Raw genomic sequence first — 23,820 nt, 5'->3', positions numbered from 1 at the left:
TTTGAACTCTATCACTTAGATAAGAGGCAATTAAATTGAGTGCAACGTTTTTGATGCCATAGTGGCTTAGTTTTAATAACAACGTTTTGTGTTCAACGCAATCGAATGCTTTGGACAGATCACAGAAAACACCAATGGCATTCTGCGAACGTTCCCAGGCATCGTAAATATGCTTTATGAGTCTTGCGCCTGCATCCGTTGTACTACGACCTTTAGTGAAGCCGTACTGCTCCGGATGAAGTAAGTTATGTACATTAAAATGATTTAAAAGTTGAAAAAGTATAATTTTTTCAAAGACCTTACTAAGAGTTGGCAAGATTGAAATAGGCCTGTAATTGTTAAGGTCATTTTTATGACCGGATTTAAAAAGGGGTATTAATTTACTACATTTCATTAGGTTCGGAAAAATACCCATATCAACACATTCATTAAAAATTACAGCTAGATAAGGGGCAATAACGTCAATAATGTTAGAAATGACCATCACCGACATACCCCACAGATCACTGTTTTTTTTCAACTTTAATAACCTGAAATTCTTTACAATATCTATTGCAGATATATGTTTAAAATTAAATAAAACATTGCACTCTTTAACATTATCTCTCAATATACGCTGAGCTGCTATTGGTGAAGAGCTTAGAGAATCCGTTAACAAAATGGGAACATTCTGAAAGAAGTTTTCGAAAGTATTAGCAACCTCCCTGTCAGACGTCACTTTATTGTTATCAACAATAAGTTCAAAATCCACATCACGAGATTTAGTTTTTCCTGACTCGTAATTAACTATTTTCCAGGTTGTTTGTATTTTGTTATCAGATTTCATTATACTATATTTAATGTGTAGCGATTTCGCATTAGTGCAAACATTCTTAAATATTTTAGAGTATTTTTTTACGTGTTCTACGAAAGTTGGAGTATGATTAAATTGTTTTTCATCATACAGCTCATACAACTTCTCCCTACTTTTATATATACCTACAGTAGCCCAGTCACTAAATTTTAATTTATTACTGACATTGATGTGCTTAAAGTTGAATACTCTATTAAATTCGTTGTTTATAGTATTAAATAGTGCACTATAAAGACTGTCCGGATGAAAATGTTCGCACGCAATACCAGGGATTTTCGCAGTAATTTCACGTTTGAATCGCATTAATTTAGTCTTAGTTATTGGCCTACACTTTATAATTTGTCTGCTTTTATTGATAGTATTTAAAACAGTAATAAGTTGACCACAATGATCTGACCTTAAATTATTAATTATTCTTTTATCTAAAATGTCACAATTGAAAAAAATATTATCTAAGCAGGATGCTGAAGTTGCAGTTACTCTAGTAGGTTCACTAAAAGTGTGACACAAATTAAAACATTTAAATAAGTTAAGCAATCTAGCAGTTGTTGCATTTTCTAGTAAAATGTCGACATTGAAATCGCCACATACAATTACTTTTTTAGTAGAAAGACACAAACGCTTTAGTACATCCTCCATGACATTCTCGAAATCGCTAAAATCACCTGAAGGGGGTCGGTATACACTCACTATTATAAATCGCTCCAGCTCCACACAAGACAGTTCTGCAATGCGTTCAACAGAAAGACCAACTATGTCTTTTCGTTCTTTACAAATTATAGTTTACTGCTACTTGTGTACCAGTGAGCCAGTGCTCAGCTATACACAGAATATGTACATTGAGTTTCTCCACAAACAGCTCTATTTCTAATTCTTTGCCGGTGAAGCTCTGTATATTTTGGTGTACAATGTTCATATGGCAGAGCTCCTCCGTTGTCTTATTAACTAGTTTAAATCATTATTATATTTCTTAATAGTACTAGCGCAAGTACTAGGGTCAGTAATAGAAATAGAAGTACTTGAAGTACAATTTGTAAAAGTGTCAATAGACTTTGTTACAACAGTTGTAACAGTATCATTTAAATTATAAGCTAGTAAAAACGCTATCTGCTGCTTACACTTTTTAGGCAGATACAATTTATCTCTTGTCATTACAAATGATGACGTGAATTTATTAATGTCAAAATAAAAAATTGCGTCGCTATGACGGTATGTCAAATTATAGATTAATAAGTTTAATTTATAAATATGTTCATTTTGTTTTGAGTTTAGAGTGCCACAATAAGGAAAGGCACACATTACAAACTTACATTTAGTTTTGTTATTTAAAAGCAGTAATTTTTCAATGCATCTTATAATCTGATGCTTTTTGACATTTAAACTGTCCCCTAACAATAAGACAACATTTGTATGCCTATCTAGATTTTTTTCATTTAGGCTATTAATGACACAATCAAAACTAGCCCCCGGTGAACATATATTTGTCACTGAGTGGTTTAGGTAACAATTCATAATAGGACCTAAACCTCTACCTATTTTGTCAGATATTACTATACTTTGTTTTTTAGGTTTAGCGGATAAAGTAGAATTTAAGGATACAGGAACATGTGTTGCATTTCCAGACCTCTCTGGGCAAATATCCAAATTGTCAGTGAATATATTACTACTTAATTTGACATTACACATTACATTACAGGGTCTTCGTGACATTATATTTCGTAAAAATACAAGGCTAAATAACGAGGGCGAAAAGCGTGAAATTTTGAATTTTGGCTAGAAGCAGGCGTTAAAAATAAATTTTAAATAAATTTTGGTAAATTTTGGCCAATCACAAATCAAAAGACGCCTTTTGCAGCAGGCGTCTTATGATTTGCTTCCAGCGCAGAATCAAATTTGTACTCAGTGGACTCTAGTTGAACACTAGTGAAGATGACTCTGCATGCTCATAAATCCATCAGTACATATAGCCATACAGAATAGTTACATAAAGCAAGTCACTGGACATAAGTTTGGAATGTATAAATTTACGGTTTACCCATTTTAAACCACTTCTACTACAACGGAATAGTATAGAGCTATATCGTAGTTGTATTGAAGTCATCACCATTATCAACCGACTACGCGACACAGGTCTCATCTGAGGACCTCAGAGAAGGGCTAAGTCTGTAGTTCACCACGCTGGCCAAATGCGGAATAGTAGACTCACATGCTTTTGAAAACATTATGTTACCCAGGTTCAAATACTGTTGGTTCCTTTCACCTTTCAGACATGCAGGTTTCCTCACGATGTTTTCTTTTACCGTTAAAGCAAGTACTATTAAATTTCATAAAATAGCGATGGCTGTAAATAAATTAATGCTTTATAATTTTTAAGATGCGTATAAAAATTTCGGAACCGACAGTATTTGAACCTGCGACTCACCGGTGTGGTGGTGTGGTGTGGTTATCGCCATCATCTCACTACCGTGTAATTCTTATGTACGCATCAAAACTGACACCTATTGGCCTACTTGAATAAAGATATTTTTGACTTTGACTTTGACTTTTATATTAAATAATTTGATATTTTCTCCAAGTACACCTACATAAGTAAAAACATTTTAAAAAATTAACTTGATGGTGTTTATGTAGAAAGAATGTAAAGTAAGAAGAGCTCGTGTTATAAAATTATATATAAAAAAAACTGCAAGGCCAATGCTCAAGGCACACGTATCAATTGCAAATCGTTTCGCAAGTCAAAGTACAAAGGAGAATACTAACAATCCACTTCAGTGTTGCGATTTCCAAACAGTCTACAGTCGTTTTGCACTGTCCAAATAGATACGCAGGTAGTGAAATTATCACAATTACAAATAATTGTTAAATGGACCAAGACAAAATGAAAAAGTTAAACATATATATAATATATATATCACATTTACGCGTTCAATTTATGATTTTGGTTGGTATCTTAGAGATGTATCTTAAGAAGTCCAAAGTTTTTAACGAAAGCTTATAGAAAAGTCGTATTATAGTATAAAGGATTATATAAACTATAAAAAAGCTGGGCTTTGAATTATTGTATTAACTTGGTTGCTTTTAAATGGTCCTAAATAACAAAGACCAACTTAAATGACATTTGACTACAAAAGGAACAACGTATGTCGTTTGCTTCTTCTTAGACAGGAGCTAGGATGCGCAAAACGAGATAATTATCTCTACCCATTATCTTGTATTATTTCTATATGTCTACTAAAGCTAACATGATATTCATCTCATAACATTAAAAGTAGAGATAAACGTATTTTTTACTTATCTGTGGTATTTTTCTCGACGAGCCTAATTTTCACAAATTCTGCCGACTTTTGGCTTTTAAAATTGTAATAGTTGTCGCTTTTAAATCTTGTGGGCGAAAGTTCAGAAATTATGAATTCCCGGATTGCACCTGCCGGGCATTGAACCCGGGACCTCCTACTTAAATACATAGCGCTCACCATTGCGCTAGGTCGATACATTCGTACTTCGCATAGAGTCATACTCTGTGGTAGAAAAACATACACAGGAAACTCAACCGCCTTCACATATGTATTAATAGGTTCAATGTAAATCTTTATTATATAGTTTGTGTACAAATCAAATCAAATCTATATCTCTTACTTCTCTGGGGAAATATAGGTTTTTGAACCGATAGGTAATTCCCGGGAATTACCTACCTACTCGGTCGTGAATTCGAGATTTCGTGATGGTCACTATTATCCTCAAAATAATAATGTTGCACTGCTGAAAACACGCCACGTCTCTCTAGGAGAGAGGGAACCCGCAACGCTTCTCCAGTGCATGCTGGCGGGCTTAACTCCGGTTAACTATCATTATCACTTGTATGTGATAGATATTAATTGGGGCCACCGCTTGATGTACATTTCTTAACTCCTGGCAAATCAATAATATCGATTATTTTTCCCCCGACCGGGACCGAACCCAGGACCTGGTAATACGAAGTCTAGCATGCGTTGAGAACCGAAGTAATTATGATAATTACCAAAACGGTAATTACTATTCGATGATGTAAAACATTTTTTTCTCTAGGTAAGCACTTGCTGCAAAATTTTATATCATTTATTGCCTGATTTTTTATTGCCAGAATGATGCAGGTTCAAATAGCCACGAGTTACGAAATTTTGAGAATCTCAAATTTATATACACATATCTACCTTTATGGCACAACAATGTGAACCACAATAAGAATAAATTCTAAGGCTACATTCGCGATACTTGGCGGGAGCAAATTTTAGGAATTTAATTTCTTAATTGGTCCCGATCTAATCCGGTGGGAGGCTTTGATTGCGGTTAGTTAGGTACTACTTTACTAGGAAAGCCAAGCAATCGTGTTTATCTATCAATACACGAAGTAATTCTCAAATAAAAAAAAACACTCAAAGTACGTGAGAAGTGAGAACTGATTAGGTTACAAAACTGCCAAAACCCTTCCAGGAGATGAACGCACTCCAATCACGTTCATAAGTCAAACATATAAAAAAAATCTAATAGTTGATTCCAAATATAGAATTGACCTCGGGTTTTTATGAAAACACGTTCTCGCTAAAGCTTGCTTACTATTTGTTCTTAATCGCTCATAACCTATCAACCTTCGAGCAGATTGAGAAATAAATATCAATTGAATAAAAAGAAGCATGTCGAATTGAAATAGAATCGCGACTACATAAAAAGATGCAAAACACTTTTGATGTTTGAATGTCAAATGTGGAATTCTATGCGAAATATAAAATTGTGTGTCAGTTAGGTATACCAATATAAGAGCTTGTAAAACTAGTTGAGTTCTGGTTACTAAACCATGGAAAATATAAAAGAAATGTAGCGTGAATTCTACTAGAGAATGCATAAGGTTTGCGTTAGCTACTCCCGTATCTCGCAAGAAAAGTTTGTGTCGTTGCTGTTTTTCCGCTTTCTCGCTGAGAGAAAGTTAGTACCAACTAGGCACAACGGTCTTAATATCACTGATAAATTTTATAAAAAAAAACTAAATAATTATGGATCACGTTTACATTCTCAAGGTGGAAATCGATATTTTTTTCTTAATAAATTCATTTTACTATTAAGTGCAATTGTATATTGAATATTTTAAATGCATTTTCCGAATATCCAACGATATTGTTGAATATCTTAAAATATTTAAAACAAAATGCGCTCCATTGTTTTGTAATAAACAAAAGGTGCGCGCGCTTTTTTTTTTTTTTTGCTTGTCTAACCGCTCAATCGCCATCTACATTTCACGGAGGGAACTTTTAAAAAATATCATTCACTTCGTTATAGTGTGGCCATTGCTCTATAGATGGCGGGTTACTTAATAGTTACTACAATTTATTCTAGATGGCGCTACATCACGCGTCACTACTCTCCACTAGATGGCGTAAAAAAATTAAAACTTACCTTCCATAACATACACGATGCTACCAACATCCCCTTCCTTGATGATGAGGCTGCCGGCTGCGTATTCAACTGGGTACATGCAGTCCACAATCTCTCTAATCTGGGTCATCTCCAGGTTCTTCATAAAGTCGTTGTCTAGAATTGCACTCTTGATTAACTCCCGTGAACTGTAAATAATAGAAAACAATAATATTAGATTGGTACCTATACCGTATATATACTTATGTATTAAAAACTATATGTTGACGTATTCACGCTTGCCTAGATGATAGGTAACGGATAAAAACATTGCTTGGTAAGTTAAGTATTGCTAATACGCTATGCAATTGAACTCCTGTTTGACATCGATTCAAATACTATAAAACAGCAGTGGGATACTTTGCGGAAGTCTTTAAAAACAAACGCCTAATCTGTTTCATCATGAACAATTTCTAAGGACGCTGAGGTATCGAATAAACGTGGTAAGAATAATTTTGGTGGAGCTGTGTAAAGTGGCTTTTAAAGAAAAATATACACAAGGATTTTTAAATTACGAGGATTACCTTATAATAACTATAATTTTACCGTAATACTTTTGCTTATGTTGCACTTGTACGGAATCCTCGGCACACGAATATGACACGTGGCCAGCTTTTTCTTTAAATGTAATATTAATTCGAAGAGATATATTATGGCGTGTTGTGAATGTTACATGATCGTTTGTAATTGCTTCTCGAGAACTTCAATTGCATCTACATATTTTCCGTAACTAATACTAAGTGTATAAAATGATGAAAACAGGCTGCATCCGCATTTGAAGCGGTTTTCATTATTATATTTTATTAATAGTCGACTCAGTTATCGGGATGCACGGTTGTACATAAGGCCAAGTTGCGGCGCCAATTCTGTGGTACATAAATCTCCAAATTAAACGAAATTTTGACGTCTAAGAGTCTCACTATTTTTAGACTTATGAATTAAGTTTCCACTAGAAATTTTAGTACAATAGATCTGGCAACATTGCTTCATTACCCAGTAATTATTTGCAGGGAAGCAGTAGGTACTAGTACTTTCACGTTTTTGTTGTGTTGAATAATATGGCGTTTGAATAGCTGGCTGCTGATTTAATTTATTTATTTATACTCTTCTTTTGCAAACTACAAGTTGAAAAAAAACGGAAGATAAAAAAAACACAGAGAGAAGTAGTATATAAAAGGCGGCCGTATCGCTTAGTAGCGACCTCCACCAGACATCCTCAGGGTAAGTAAAACATGAGGATAACAGACAACAGGTTGCGCATATAAAAAAAAAATATATACGAATGCATATGAACAACAACATACTAATACTTGAACTAGATTACACAAATAAAACATTAAATTACGTTATAAATATTAAAAAAAATAATAAACTAATATATACATCAACAGACAACATATCGTCATCTCGCCCATTAACGACAGGGCATGAGTCTCCCGAGAAGAGCTTAGGCCGTAATCTACCACTCTGGTCAAGTGCAGATTAATAGACTTCAAATGCCCGAGAGTTTTCTATAAGTCTCTCTCTCTATCCGGTCTCAAGATCGTTATGGAGAACTCTTGGGCATGCAGGTTTCCTTAGGATGTTTTCCTTCATAGTTTAAAATTAGTGATATTTAAAACATAAAAATTACAGTAAAAACTATTACAAGTCGGCTTTAAGGAAAAATATTGTAATTTTTGTCAGATTTTTTAAATAAGTCATTTGGACACAGTTCAATGGCTTGCATTGTAAACGAGTGCTTTTAGAACTTAGTTCTATGACAAGGCATACTTAGAGATAGCGCGAGACACGGTCTTAAATCGGATTACACTCCCAGAAAATGTAGTGGTTGATTACGAGGGTGAGTTTGATGATGTTTGAGGTCAGGCTAAAATTAGTTAGGTATCTAAATTCGGTAAATCTCAGTATTAACCCTATGGTCCGCAGTCCGTATTAATGTTCGAGCCCTGCATTAGAGAGGCTTGGTGGGACATAAATAGGCTGTGGATAATGATGATGATCAAAAATTCTCATTACAAGCCCAAGTTCAGGAAGGAATGGTCGTGTAAATTCAGACCTACAACATCCAGAAATTCTCTTTACTAGGCAAAAAACGGAATAGAAGTCTAAATACTTAGTTCAGACCTCCAAAATCTGTCACACTGACTGAGGGATCCACAGGGAACTCTGATCCGTACATCTAAATTTACGGAACGAAGACGGAATAAGTAATAAATGAATGTATGTCATAAGCTCAGTCGTGCAGTGACTAATGTCTGCCACGGCCTAAATAAAATAAACGACATTTTTAAACTTGACATCAAAGGTCATTTTATTCAAGTGCGGTCTCAATTAAAAATTTATCATTTACTCGAAAGTGTTGCTCATATGAAGAACATTCATTTTTTTGACAACTTCTGTAGCACACCGCAGTGAATTATAACCGTAAATATAAAAACAAAACCCTTATCTAAGGTTATGCCTCTGAAATGCATAACACAACGTAAAAATTGGCCCAACAACTTTTTTCAAAATACTTCCTACTGTCTAACTTCATTAAAGAATATAAGGATGATTTTTGTATCTTTCTCTGTAACTGTGAACCATCTCTTAAAACATGCCTGTAATGCAATAAACCTCATTCAAATCAGTTCATCTGTTTAAGCACTGATAGCAATAGCACTTAGCAACAGAAAGGCAGATTGTATTAGAAAATTGAAAATTGTAAGACTGCATGAAGACGGCGCATACAAAACTGTTGCACTAACTTCTATAATACATAGCTGAGATATTTTTTTCACTTTGAAGCGAGATGATAAAACACTCTCTTTTGTTCTCTTAATTGATATATGTATTATTGTTTCAAGTTTATTATAGTCTGATAATTAAATTGAGTAGGAAAGAATAATTAATATGTAAGATGTCCGCTCCTACTGAAGTGAGATAAAGGAAAGTGGCTAGGAATCTGATAATTTTGCTGGTATGTGGAGTAACAGCCCTATATAAAAATAAAAACTGATACAATAAGAAATACCTAGTAGAATAAACAATAAGGCAATAGGCGAACGTTCCAGGCAAGGCTATTCTGGTAATAGAGTTTAATGACAATAACCTTTATATTATTACAGCAAATTGATGTCGTAAACTGCGATCATGTCTACGCTACGTTTTAATAAATCTTAACTAACTACCTAGATACCATTTACGACAAAATTAAAGGTTTTCACTTGTACGATGATAGTAGAATTATTTTATTATTCAAATAGATTAAAGATTATTTTGATTTAATATCGTTAAAGTGGTAAAAAGTACCTTACAAAAGTCGCAAAAGCAACGAGTTGGGTAATGTTATAACGTGACAGTAAACTTCAGATTTAGCACCTTTATATGCCGGAAAATTGTTTAAACACAAATATCATTAAACCCTGGCCTTTAATTGTTTTTTGTTCATTGATGCATCTAAGAACTGCTAAAGTTAAGAACAACTTGTGTCTGCGGTGAAGTACAAATTTGCGTCTTACGACTGCCTGTCAAGAACAAAAGCTCAAGGCGCATCTTGTGATTGGTTGGACGCCTTGTTGTGCTGCGCGTCTTCGCATAAAGTAGAAACGGCTAGACGGTTTTACTTTAGGGTTCTGATTTAATTAAGTTTTCAATCCTAACACAAATAAAATTAATTATTATAAACGTCACAAAATAAATGCATCTCGAGCGTTATTAAGACTTAATGTAATAACATTCAGGGTCCCTATGATACTTAATCATATTCATACAAAAATCTTAAAGTTTAGCTTTAAAATTCTGGTTTGGAGTAATAAGCTGGAAATACCAATACTTTTTTTGCACACCTAATTACGATCTCGTGACTCGTGTATGCAAAATTATCCTTTAAAACCATTTTTTTTCTGGTGGTATTTCGGTCAAACGATATTTTTATCTTGGGCAATGTGCCTAAATTTTAAATAAATATTATTCCGGTTACGAACACGTGAAACTTTTTCCTTTTCAAAATACAGCAAAACTCAAAACCCACGTAAACACGAAAACTTTTGACATTTGTTTTAGGTTTCGCTGGTTATTTTAATTCAAGATAGAAAATATAACATACTAAAACTAAAATTATTTTACCTAATCGAAAATAAAATGGATTAACTATTCATTTGTTACTTCACATGACTTTGTTTTTGTTGAGGAATTAAACAGCTTATCACTAATTAATTTACATCGTGAAGTTATAATTAATGTTGATTATATTTTGTATGTCAAATAAGAACATAAGAATAATAATTGAATGAAATTAGTCACTGCGGCCACGAACGACATAGCCCGTCAGCGAGTGCCATAAGCGAGGACAATCGTAAAGTTCGTTCGTAATTATACCAAATGGGAGCGATTGAAGGCACTCCGGCTAACACACGTTGACCTCGGTTCAACACACGCGGCGAAGAAATTCAATCACGCTGATTGATTACTTTACATTACATGTAACTTATTGTCCAGTAAAAGTTAACTATGCGTTTCCTTTAGTTTGATCAACAAGCTATGATGATGATGATGATGATGAATTAAATCATCATCATCATCATCATAGCTTGTTGATCAATCATTATATCAACCCATTACCGGCCCGGCCCTACTACGGGGCACGGGTCTCCTCCGACAATAAGAAGGGGCTGTGGCAACGCTGGCCCAGTGCGGTTTGGTGAACTCCACACAGCTAAGAGGACATTTAGGAGAACTCTCAGGCATGCGAGTTTCCTCACAATGTTTTTCTTCACCGTTAAAGCAAGTGATATTTTAATTGCTAAAAACGCACATAACTTAGAAAAGTTAGATTTGGAGGTGCTGGGATTCAAACTAGCCCCCCTCGAAAACGAAGTCGAAGTCCTACACACTGGGCTGTTAAATCATAATTTTAGTTATTTTCCTAATCAATGCAATGAACTTTAGGGCTAAGTAATGTTGTTGAAATGGATTGAAAGCTTCTTAGCTTTCAATAGGTTACTTAATAACCCATTTCTAGACTTACTAGATTTACTTACTTGTGACTTTTAGGAATCTTAATCAGCATTTGGTTATCCTGCGACATCGAAGACAAAGGTTCCGCGGATATAGCTGTTCTCTTTAGCCTAGGTTCACCGACTGGAAGTATCCTAGTGTTTTCTAAACCAGGTGTTTTAACACGTTCTTCTTCTACATCATTTCTTTGTATATCAAACATTTGTTTCGTCAGTGGTTTTACCACTTGTCTGAATTTATCTATTTCGTTTGTCAAATATCTTATTGTGGCATCCTTTTCATCGACATCGTCTTCTAACCGAGCTATTATCCTGTCCCTAAGTTTCACTTCTTGCGTCTTCTCTATTACTAATCTCTTCATTTCAAACAACTTCTTCTCCAGTTTATAATATTCTTCTATTTTGCAATGAGTTGCGCTCGTATGTTTATGAGCCATTTTGATCAAATAAATGACCTAGTTACACAAAACTAACTTCACTGTTATTTTATGCCGTAATGTATTAGTCTTACATTATTTCGAAATTAATCTTTCTATTTATTACCAACCTACATGAAATAATTTTGTTACTGATATGTTTTGAATTACTTAGGAGCTATCATCAACAGAATTGAGAACTTAACATTTATGCATTGCTAAAATATTAGTTTTTCTGGTTTAATTGTGTATACCAAACTAAACTTTTATTGATACAGCAAGAATTCAATAAGGCTCTACCACATCATAATATGTCTATTGTAAGTATAAATTTATTGCATATCCCGTTGACGTGTTTGGGATATATGACAGTGGCTCAGTTTATCAAAGTAAATTGATAGATACTTAAAGTTGAATAATAATCGATTTATTCAGTATAAATTCGTCGTTAGATAAGCCCTATAAAAACCTTATTACGAAGCGTAAGCGTTGTTGTAATTGTTGACATTTTTAAAAATAAAGACAAATCAATTTGTGAAAAAATTTATTAAAATTATTTCTAAGAAATAAACACGTAAGAGTAAGATTAACTCGTCTGCTGTACATAACTTCTGCACTATACAAATAGGACATATAATTGTAATTGTGCTAGTCTAGTGCATATTCAATATTTTTGTAGACTCAAAATAATGAAAATATGAATGAGACAAAATTACTAAAATACAAATGAATAACTACAATGTGTGTTTCATACAAATAATTTATGACTCGTTTCTAAATGTGGGTGGCAACACTTAAGGTCGATATATCAGCGACATGTATCAAGAAATCATTATACCTTTCAAAGTATATGTAAAGGCCAGTACAAGATTAATGACCAATGAAATAATTTGGGACACATGTAAGCTTATGATTATGAAACACATGTTAATAAATCAGATCAATATTATTGAAATTAACGAAAAACTATAAAAGAATATAACTTCAATAACTATAAAATTGTATTTATGTTATTTTATTTTAAGAAGAATCTTAACTTAACGTGTTCAGTACGATGATACAGCTAAAGTCAACGATGAATAATGAACAGTTATTCAATTACATCTGAATTTAAATGTTAGATGCATTATTTCTTGAATTTTATGAATGAAGTATCGAAAATCAGAAGCAGAAACAGAAAGCATCTTAGTTCATCGTCTTTTAAGTCCCTAACTACTCGTATGCTCTAAGAGGTCTTGTACCAACCAATACTAATGTGACTTTGTCATCGACGCATTGTTTCTTCTAATCAAAATCATATTTCACATCAAAAAGTTTTGAAATGATGTTTAAGACATATTAAAAAATGGAGTATACAATTAAAGCATTCATGTGTCGAGGCGCCACTTTACATATAGAATAGCTGCACTAAGCTAAAAAAACTCAGTCTTGGTGAACAAAATATGAAATGTGAACCATTTATAAGCACATTTTCAACAGAAAAAAAGATACTCCAGCTTGTAATATTTATTGAATAATAAAAAACACTTAGTATAGGTTATTGCGATTCTTTACGTTATTATTACGAATGTTATCGATATTATTACTAAATTATATGAGCTGTCTAAGGACGACCTTCAGTTTATTCTGAACTCAAGAGTCGTTACACAGCTTTCAGTAGTGCATGCAGTTTCATGTTTGCTCTATATTTTAGGGTTTACAAAATACCTTTATTGAAAAGAAAATAGGTCAAATAAATAGGTTATCATATTTGTTATATGATAACTTGTATAATGGTGTATGTAGCACATATTCCATTTACCCAGATATATATAGAGTTAAAAAGTAATTTGTTATTTACAGGATAAATAATTGTTTTTTGTTCAAATAATCAATACTTTGTGTTATTAGCATTATTCTGGCTGACACAGCGATTGCCTCAAGGAGAATAATGTTATTCAAAAGATGACTAAAATATTTTTTATTAAATTCTAAAAGATTTCATCAAAATCGAAATAATCATTAAAAAATATCAAATCGAATACTTCCAGAATTAGTTTATGTGTATTTTTACATCGTCCAATTATATCTACTGGTGTATTTATAGAAACTGGCATTGATAAAGCAAGATAAGATAGTATATGGATTACCTATTTCCAATCAGCAACTAACTGGTGTGCACAACATAAATATAGCAATATATTATTTATGCAAACAACAAAATGCAAAGTCTAATATCTATGTAAAATGTACCTTGTAATTATTATATAATGATGCTTCATTGTTGCTAAGCTGTTTAACAAGTCAGTCAATAAAATCAATAAGTTGACAATAGTACAAGATCCTACTAATTAAATAAATGTTTGCGAGTATGTGTGGATATATGGATAGTTGTTATTGTTTCACGCAAGACCTATTGGAGGAATTCCCTGGGCTCTAATAATTCACTTTTTGTTAATTCCCTCCCTGAATTATCACATGGGCTCGTTTTGCCCCCGAAAGAAATCCATGGATCTCGCGTGATTTGTAATAAATTGAATTTCTCGTCGATGAGCTAGGGAATTCTACTATGGTAATCTATACCATAGAAAAGTTCCATAGAAATTAGTTTTAAACTAACTGCGTCAAATATTTGCAATTTGTTTCGCTATTCTCAAGAAAAAAAAAATAGGTACCTTGTTTGCAACATTGCGGTATGTTTTCTTAGAAAATTAGCGATGTTAGCGTCCTAGGTTGCGAATAATTTAAATAATATTTTCTTTGCAAAACAAACTAAACGTTGAAAACTCTTATAAAATACACCAATGTATTTATGTATTTGATTTAATATTATTGACGTAAATATAAAGCTGACGAGTTAAAAATTTGACTATCAGAACTACGTTTTGCCCTAGACCCCATAACTTGTGTTGGCCTCGGGCACTTTTTGCTATGTGAAAATATTTGGTCTTAACTATATTTACAGGACTTAACTATGAAAATTTTTTTTAATGAACTTTTATTCATTTTGTACTAGAAGGAATCAACAAAATGTGCAGGGACATTCTTTTAAAAAATTGAAAAATCTTACCTCTAGAGTAAGTGGGATTCTTACTAGGTATAATAATATAAAGACAGATTTGTATTTTTCCGTTCACTATCACAGTTGCGTGAAAAATAAGTTACCCTAAGTTTCGTTTAAGTTACTTATATTTTACAATATCCACACTGTTTATTGTTACATCAATCCTAACCAGATTCAACTCTAAAATAAAAAAACATTCCACTTAATTTTTTCAAGAATCCCATAATAAAGTTCCATAGAAATTAGTTTTAAACTAACTGCGTCCATGCAGTGAACAAATAACACAATTTGACCTTTTTCCGATAGTCAAATATTTGCAATTTGTTTCGCTATTCTCAAGAAAAAAAAAATAGGTACCTTGTTTGCAACATTGCGGTATGTTTTCTTAGAAAATTAGCGATGTTAGCGTCCTAGGTTGCGAATAATTTAAATAATATTTTCTTTGCAAAACAAACTAAACGTTGAAAACTCTTATAAAATACACCAATGTATTTATGTATTTGATTTAATATTATTGACGTAAATATAAAGCTGACGAGTTAAAAATTTGACTATCAGAACTACGTTTTGCCCTAGACCCCATAACTTGTGTTGGCCTCGGGCACTTTTTGCTATGTGAAAATATTTGGTCTTAACTATATTTACAGGACTTAACTATGAAATTTTTTTTTAAATGAACTTTTATTCATTTTGTACTAGAAGGAATCAACAAAATGTGCAGGGACATTCTTTTAAAAAATTGAAAAATCTTACCTCTAGAGTAAGTGGGATTCTTACTAGGTATAATAATATAAAGACAGATTTGTATTTTTCCGTTCACTATCACAGTTGCGTGAAAAATAAGTTACCCCTAAGTTTCGTTTAAGTTACTTATATTTTACAATATCCACACTGTTTATTGTTACATCAATCCTAACCAGATTCAACTCTAAAATAAAAAAACATTCCTCTTAATTTTTTCAAGAATCCCATAATAAAGCTCTTGTTTTTAATTTGTATGGAAAAATATTATTAAATAAATAAATAAAAAAAATATTATTATGGAGCTAAGAAGGTAAATAATCAATTCTAATAAAAGTTATTTTTTTATTTGTTGTATGTTGCCCAGAAAGCCTTACCCTTGAATTTAGGAATTAAATGTTTTTTCTCATTTATTTATTTGTTTGGGAATTACAATATCAGCAAACTTTTTTGAAATAAATCCGTGTTTTTAATTTGCTTTGCGTAATTTGATCGTCAGAGACAATTACGTTTGAATCGAAAATGATAATGAATTGGTAACTCAGTGAAACATTGTTATTATTCCGTGCCGTAATGATTACTGGTGCTATTACACATACTTAACGTAAACTTACGTTGCTACCGTATTTGTTTAACATAGACATAATTATTGTGTTACTTGAAAATTATTGGTTGTAGCACTAACGTTATGTCTTACTATAAATTATTTTGATTCAAATAATGTTTTATGCAAATCGTCATTCTGTTCTAGTATAAATAATATAGTTAATACTATATAGCTTATTGGATTTTAAATAAAGACTTTTAGTTAATGACGTTAAATGTAAGCTTTCTGTATAATGTATTTTCAAGGGCTATTACATTATAGTTTTAATTAACTCTTATTCAAACTCTTTAATTAGCCTACTTTTTTAAATGAATATTCTGAAAAGTGTAATTTGTTATAATGTATAAGAATTTGTTTGTCTCTTTTATTTTTAATTGTTCGACATAAAGTCAACTGTTTAACAACTGTTAAGTACCCTATAATTACCCAAAATACATATGAGCAATTATTAAAACATGTTAATTTTTTTTTTATTTTAATTTTTGTGGGGTGTTTCATTGCAGCGTGTTAACCAATTTGGATGTGTTGTGGCAATGCTCTAGTTGTAGCGACCCTAATTTCGTATCAACACGGTTAAAATTACGTTACAATCTAATCTCCTATCCGTTACTAATGACATCTAGTTAACCGGATTTTATCTAAAGCTAGCTAATCTTCTTTACATTTGACGTCATATGACGTGCCATTTAAGCCCGTTTTAGCTGAGGCTGTCAGACAGACTAATGCTATTTATGGAGCTTGACGTTATCGTGATACCGGTAAAACATCCAAAACCACTAAGGAAAATCTGTCAGATTACGTAATGATGACCACTAAAATGCTACCGAAATGTATCTTCCGCAAAAATTTGTATTAATACCAACAATAAAGTTCGTACTTATCTTGATACTTATTGTAGGTACGTGATAGGTCATAGCCTGGTTATTTATTTTAATTCTAAAGCTCGCATAACAGTATGTAATCCCGGGTAAGTTTGTTGTGGGCTCTTCAAGTTCTTAGACCAGGGCGCGTTTGGAACCCTCATAGCTTAAGTTGGTAGGTTGGCGAACATAGTTATCACCATCACTTTACAATTATCATTTATACATGTATGAATGAATGCTTCATATGTGCCTGTGATAGGTATAAGTGAATAAAGTATTTTTTTAATTTTGAATTTGATTTTGGTATATAGCCATAATGACTATATTTTGCTCTATAGTAGGATGGTAAGTAATATATAGGCTTAAGTTCATTGCCTTTAATATTTGAATCCCTCAATATGTCTAGGATGCCTTAAACAAATCTTGACTTGATGAAGAAGATGAAATGGGACAAATGGGATGAAATGAAATGATAAGTATACGGTCTCAAAAAAAAAATATTCAAATGGGTTTATAAATGACAGATTTCAGAGCTAACAAACATAAAAAAATAATTAAAAATTAAATACAACCAAATTGAGAACCTCCTTTTTTGTAAGTTGGGGTTGAAAAAGAAAAATGTTACTAGTACTCAAAAAATGTTTTTTTTAACCACATGGAGTCCACATGTCTTCTTCTTCCATTTACATCTATCAGCCGTCGCCTCATCATCCACTGCTTTTACATGTCCTCTTTTACGCAATCCATCCATCTCTTCTTTTACTTTTTTATTTAATATTATAATTATAATTTTACAAATTTAACATTCTTTTGGGAATATCAATTTCTTCCCTCCCAATATATAACCACACTATGCTAGCCAGCTTGTACTCCTCATCGATTCTTTCAATGGCGCTACTTTAAAACGTCCCCTTATATCCTCATTTCTTACTTTCATAATCCATTCTTGTCACACCCAACATCAATCTCAACATTAGCATTTCTAAGTTTTTTATAAATTATATTAATAAGCGTCAAAAATTCTTAAGTGCAAGCATCCGAGTAAATCATTATTTATCTAAAAATATGAGCTTTAAGGACTTCGCTCCAAAGCCGAACGCAGTCTACAACTTGACAAGTAACTTGTACAAGGTACAAGTATGATTTCAATATGTAGTAAAGCTCTCCATACATATTTTAATTTTAATTTATATCTATTGAGATTTATATGAACGTAAATCTATTTTTTTTTCATCATCATCATCATCATCATCATCAGCCATTGTGCGTCCACTGCTGAACATAGGCCTCTTTCAAGGCCAACTTTTCCTATTTTCGGCTTTCCTCATCCAGTAGTTGTTTTTGGTAGCCGGCTTTTACCCGGAGATTCTTAGCACCCCCTGCCCCACCATCCCCTCGACCGCTACCAGAGTCGGAAGAAGTGGGGCCGCCGGGAACTAGGGGCCTATTTTTTGTTGTGCTACTCATAAGGATAATGCCCTAATCACCACGCTGGGCAGGCGGGTTGGTGATCGCAGCACTAGACTTGATTGCGCTGATATCGCTGCTGCCCGACATCGGCAACTGTCATTTTTTCAAGTCTAGCTAGTTTAGTTTAATGGTTATCCCGCCACTAGTCGGCCGCCAGAGCCTCGTTCGTCAGTCAGCAGGTGGTACCACGAGCAGGTGAGGTTGGCATTTGGAGTGTCTAGATGAAAGTGCACTCCCTTACCTCCCTATTTATTTTTATTAAATCTTTATCACCTTTCTTTTTGTATTTTTAGCTTACTAGCACATCTGTAAACGCTTATATCCTTAAAATACAGTTAGCAAGCCTTGCTTACAATAAACCATAATAGTATAATGGATTCGCTATTGATCATATTATAAAGGTGGAAAATTCTATAACGTATGCCATTTAACATTCCTCGTAACACATTTCCACCTGTGTGTACACAAATAGAACATGCGAATGAAACTATTTTTTTCCGAGAGTGAACCTTGACACAGAAACTAAAGACAGTTTGCTAGAGACGAGAGAAAGATTATCACAACATAACTTAACAATTCATTTGATGATGACATACATTTGCATTTATATATTTCTATTAAACAACACAAACTATGAAAGTTACGTAGCAGGAAATTGTTTTAAAATTGATATTTCTTGAATAGCATTAATTAATTTTACCACCTCTAAGTACTTATCCACAGCTACATCCATAGACTTCAATAATATATAGAAAATTAATATTTTTATGTTTATATTAAGAAGGATATAAACAATTTGCGGTAATAATTCTGTTCAGGTATCATGATAAATAATTAAAATTTTTTCGAAATTTTATTACTTTATTAAGTTATTAAAAGATTCGAAAATAACTTTATTGACACAAAGCTGTACTTCAATCGTTGCATAAAGAAATGAAATATGAAACTGTCGAAAACATATACAAAGAAACTGCATAAAATAAACGAATTTCCTGTGAAAGTGAAGGTCAGAGGAATATTTTTGTGACACCTTAAGTAAATTGTAAGTAAATCTATAAAAGGCTATCGAAGTTAGAAAAAGTGGATATCCGGAAGGTAGTGGCAAGGTCGCTCTTGATGTTATCGGAAGTTGTCGATGCGTATCGGATAAATCTGCTATGCTTACAGGTCACGTACGTAACTACCATGTGAATATAATATGAAGGTGACCAAATGACATTCGGAGTCAAAATTTCAATGCCTGAGAAGTGAGAACTATATGTGGCTAATGAATAGACTAATTGATATCAACATTAATTGTTTTTTCTTTAAAATATTGTGCCTAATTTTATTTAGAAGGATATAAAAGATAAAAAATTAAAAATCATTTCAATGATATTATAATTGTATTCCGAGATTATTACTATTAGCATTCGTAAGAGCTCACACAAGTCTAATTCAAATGCTTCAAAAATTTAAACAAATTTATAATATTATTAATCTGCCGCAAAATAATCGAGATTAAGTTTAATATTTGAATTTTCCTGATGAAGTTTTGAAAGCGGTAAAACGTGTAATCTTAGGCCTTGCTCCACATCATCAAGGAAACTAAAAGTCCAAAATAATTTTGCGAGCTTCGCTGATTTAAGCGAAGTATTGATGAATCTCTGAATATTTTTAAGTGAATGCATTTGTTTAATTATTAGATGAAATATAAATATATTTTTTAAAAATTCTAAATAACAATGGTGTCCATATAAATATACAAATACACACTACACAAATTTTCACGTAGGCATACTGAAATTACTGATAGTTTTATTGATGGAAAATAGAATGGTTCATTAACATTCAATTAAATTACATTAAACACACTGTACATCAACAAGAGCAGTTTTGTACAAAGCCAAATTAAACATTTAATCAAACAAGAGAAAAACAAAGCAGTGAAAGTGGTTTGAGGAAAGAAGTCATTTTAAAGAAAATGTTTTCCCCATCGTTATTCTTGTGTTAACAATTAACGATCTGAAGGAACAAGTTTCTTAAATATCTGGGAAGCCTCAACTTTGTTTATACATGTAAATTGATATGCATTTTAGTTATTTAACATATATGACATTGAAATAATTTATAACCAACGTTCCCAATAAAAGTAAATTAATATATTAGGTAGATTTAAAAACTGCATGTTTTACATTCGCACCTATATTATGTATTATTATAGCTCTACTTATACCCATCACTGATGATGACTAGACACCCAAGAACATTGTGAAGCAGAGCAGAGCAAGTTCGTTGCATGCATTTTACTATAAAAAGGTATCCGAAACATAAAATCTTGATATGCGTAAGATACACATCTATATGACTATTATCAAATATAATCTAATCTTTATTCTAGTCTAGTGATATTTCGGATCACGTGTGTTGTTTTTGACACGTTAACTTGTATAATGAATATCAAATCCGTGGAGCAGCAGCAGAAAGTAAAACTAGCGTTGTCTCCTAGTGATCATCACATTTTATATCTATTTCTTCTACATCTTTTACAAAACTGTATAAATTTTTTATATCAATAATCATACAAGTCCTCTGATTTCAGGCTTGTATCAGTGATTCTTGATTCGTGTTTCTTTTTTTAAGCTAGCCCTTCACGCAGTGCATTTGCAATTATGATGTTATGCTATGATAGTAACGGGCTAACATATTCTTGTATCAATAAGATTTAACAATCGTTACGGGAATATTATAAATGTGAACGTGGGCCGGTTTTCTTATTTATTTCTTTGTTTGTTCGGCTTGACTACCGTACCGATAAAACTTGACATTTATTGCTTGCATCCTGGAGATGGATAATTAATACTTTTTTCAAAGAACAGCACAAGGGTAACGTTCCCGGGGAAGTAAAAAAAACTTTGACATATAAGTATGTTGGGAATGATCCTGGAGACGGATATAAACACTTTATATTCCAAGAAAAGAAACGGTTTAAAGATTTTTAAATCCAAAATATACGCTGAAAAAGTCGAACAAGAAGAGCTAATGTTTTTTAGGGAGGTATGAAATTAAGAGACTCAAAAAATGGTGGCAATGATTCAGAGAGATACATATTTTAAGTTTTAATGCTAATGCATATTTCAAAAAAGAAGAAAGAAGAAGTAGATTCTGCTATGGTTGTTACTGATTAACGAAGATTCAACCAATCAAAAAGAGTGCAAAGTTATTTATTGGACCACGAAAAGATCTAAATATCCCTAGATTATCAAAACAGAAGCGACGGGTTTTATAGAAAACCTGGAGCAAATGACCTAGCTCAAATATTTGCGAAGTTAAATTGGCAACGGGTAGCTAGCTCCAAGGACAAATGGACGTCGTCTCAAGGTTCTGGAAATACGACGAAACACCACATCATTAGAAGAGCCCCCGAAAGATGTATAGACGATATACATCTTTCGACGGTTGAATCAAAAGTGGAAAAGTGCAAATGTGGAAGTCCCTAAGTGGGTCCTGAAGTGACCGTCTCCACTAATATTATTAGCGGGATGGGTTGTTATTTAGCGATATTACTAGACTAATTTTACCATTTGTAAATCAATTTCGCTAGCAAATTTGTACAGTGTCTTCTAACTATTTTTTGAGATTCTGCCTTTTGTGTTTCAGAATTGTTTGTTCGAATTTGCATTGAAAGAGATTTCACAGTTATCTGTCATCATTACTTACGTAAAAAGGCGCTTTTATTTTTCTCCTTTGTTAATCAATACGATAAAAGTATTCTATAATGGGCAGAAAGTTTTTGTACTACAATTTTTGAATTTTATTTACTTGCATAAAAAGAAAAAATAATTAAGTAACCTTAAAGTTATATATTTTAAATCGTAAGACATAAGAAATCAGCCCAAATTATAAATAAGTTTATTTTAAAAACGCCTCCACATCAATCCCATAATTTTTCTATTGATGACAGCTCTATGACTTCATAATTCAAACGATAAAAAACGTATGAAGTGTCTATTGTATATCAAATAATTGTTTAAGTGGAAATAATATATTAATACCAGGTCACCTATATACTAATAAACGAACTCAACTGAAATTGGTTAAAGTACATGAAAACTGGTTAAATAGTTTGCACTTTCGGATTAAAAACTACGCGCGTTCGGAAATAATACGATATTCAATTATTTTAAAACGCGTTTGAACGTTCTGTCAGTTGCGACGTCGCGGTTTGACTAGCGCGCTCGCGATACGTCAGCGTGAATCAGTCTTGTGTGTGAAGTGCTTATTAGCGTATGATCACACTGAGGACTTAATGTTTGGAAAGTTTTTGTCCACTCTTCTGTACGTACCTACTTGAGATAGGTACCTACGTGCAGAAGACTGGACAAATATTATTGTAAGATCCATAACCCACTTGTCACTTATTTTGTCCTCTCCGGTTTGTTTGCCTGCCAGAGATCGATATTGCGAGTTATGGCCACCAATTATAACTTAAGTTCAATATGTCGTTTTATATCGTCATTGTAGGTGTATCTTGGTGTGCAATAAAGTATAGTTTATTTCTTTCTTTCTCATTTGTATCCGTGTTCTCTTTATTACCTATCGACACATTTTACAAATGCAAATTAGTTTAAATTCACTTTAAATGTTAGTTTCTTCACTTATAAAGTAAACATGTTTTATAAAAAAAAATTTGGCAACTCTTTTACTGTGTATTCAAATCAACCCATTACCGGGCATGGGTCTCCTCTCATAATGAGAAGGGGTTAAGGCCGTAGTCCATCACGCTGGCCCAGTGTGGAATGGTGGACTCCACACATCTTTAAGAAAGCTATGGAGAACTCTCAGACATGCAGGTTTCCTCACGATGTTTACCTTCACCGTTGAAGCAAGTTATACTTAAAACTTTGCTTGAAACGCACATAACTTGGAAAAGTTATAGGATTTGAACTCGGTCCCCGGAAAGTGAAGTCGAAGTCCTAACCACTGGGCAACCGCCACTTTACTCTACTTTGTATTATTTTGTAAAAACTATTTTAATTAGTTATGTAGTTATAATAAAAAGTCGCTTGTGTGTACTTGCGCTTATCAATCTTAAAATAATTCATACTTTAATGAACCTTCGCGTTGACTGATGATGATGGGAATAATTATTGAAGGATGTGTCTACTGCCTATTGTGTTTATTTGTTTGCGTACTCTCTGGAACTATAATGAAATTTCTAATAATGGGCTGTTATGAGAATGTAAGTAGCTAATATGAGGACCAGGTTCGATTCCCGGGCTGGGCAATGTTTTATAGGTAATCTTAGTACCTGACCATAGTAAGCTAATTAACACTGCCCCTAATTCGTAAATTAGAGATTAGTAGATGTATTTTCGTAAATTATAGTGTTTGTGACCTGAT

General features: G+C 32.8%; 1 protein-coding gene across 3 annotated transcripts in view; it reads right to left on the bottom strand.

The window, feature by feature from the left end:
* Positions 1 to 23,820, bottom strand: part of LOC120631169 (cGMP-dependent protein kinase, isozyme 2 forms cD4/T1/T3A/T3B) — a 205,347-nt gene that overhangs the window by 61,714 nt on the left and 119,813 nt on the right. For 2 of the 3 annotated variants that reach the window (XM_039900630.1, XM_039900629.1), the window contains one exon: positions 6,281 to 6,447. In XM_039900630.1, the coding sequence (XP_039756564.1) occupies positions 6,281 to 6,447 (167 nt within the window). Of the gene's footprint in view, positions 1 to 6,280; positions 6,448 to 11,322; positions 11,839 to 23,820 lie in introns of those variants that run through there. The other variant, XM_039900631.1, reaches the window with a different exon arrangement.

This window comes from Pararge aegeria, chromosome 17 (assembly GCF_905163445.1).
Source record: "Pararge aegeria chromosome 17, ilParAegt1.1, whole genome shotgun sequence".
Taxonomy (NCBI): Eukaryota; Metazoa; Arthropoda; class Insecta; order Lepidoptera; family Nymphalidae; genus Pararge; species Pararge aegeria.
This window is presented reverse-complemented; position numbering and strand designations above follow the sequence as displayed.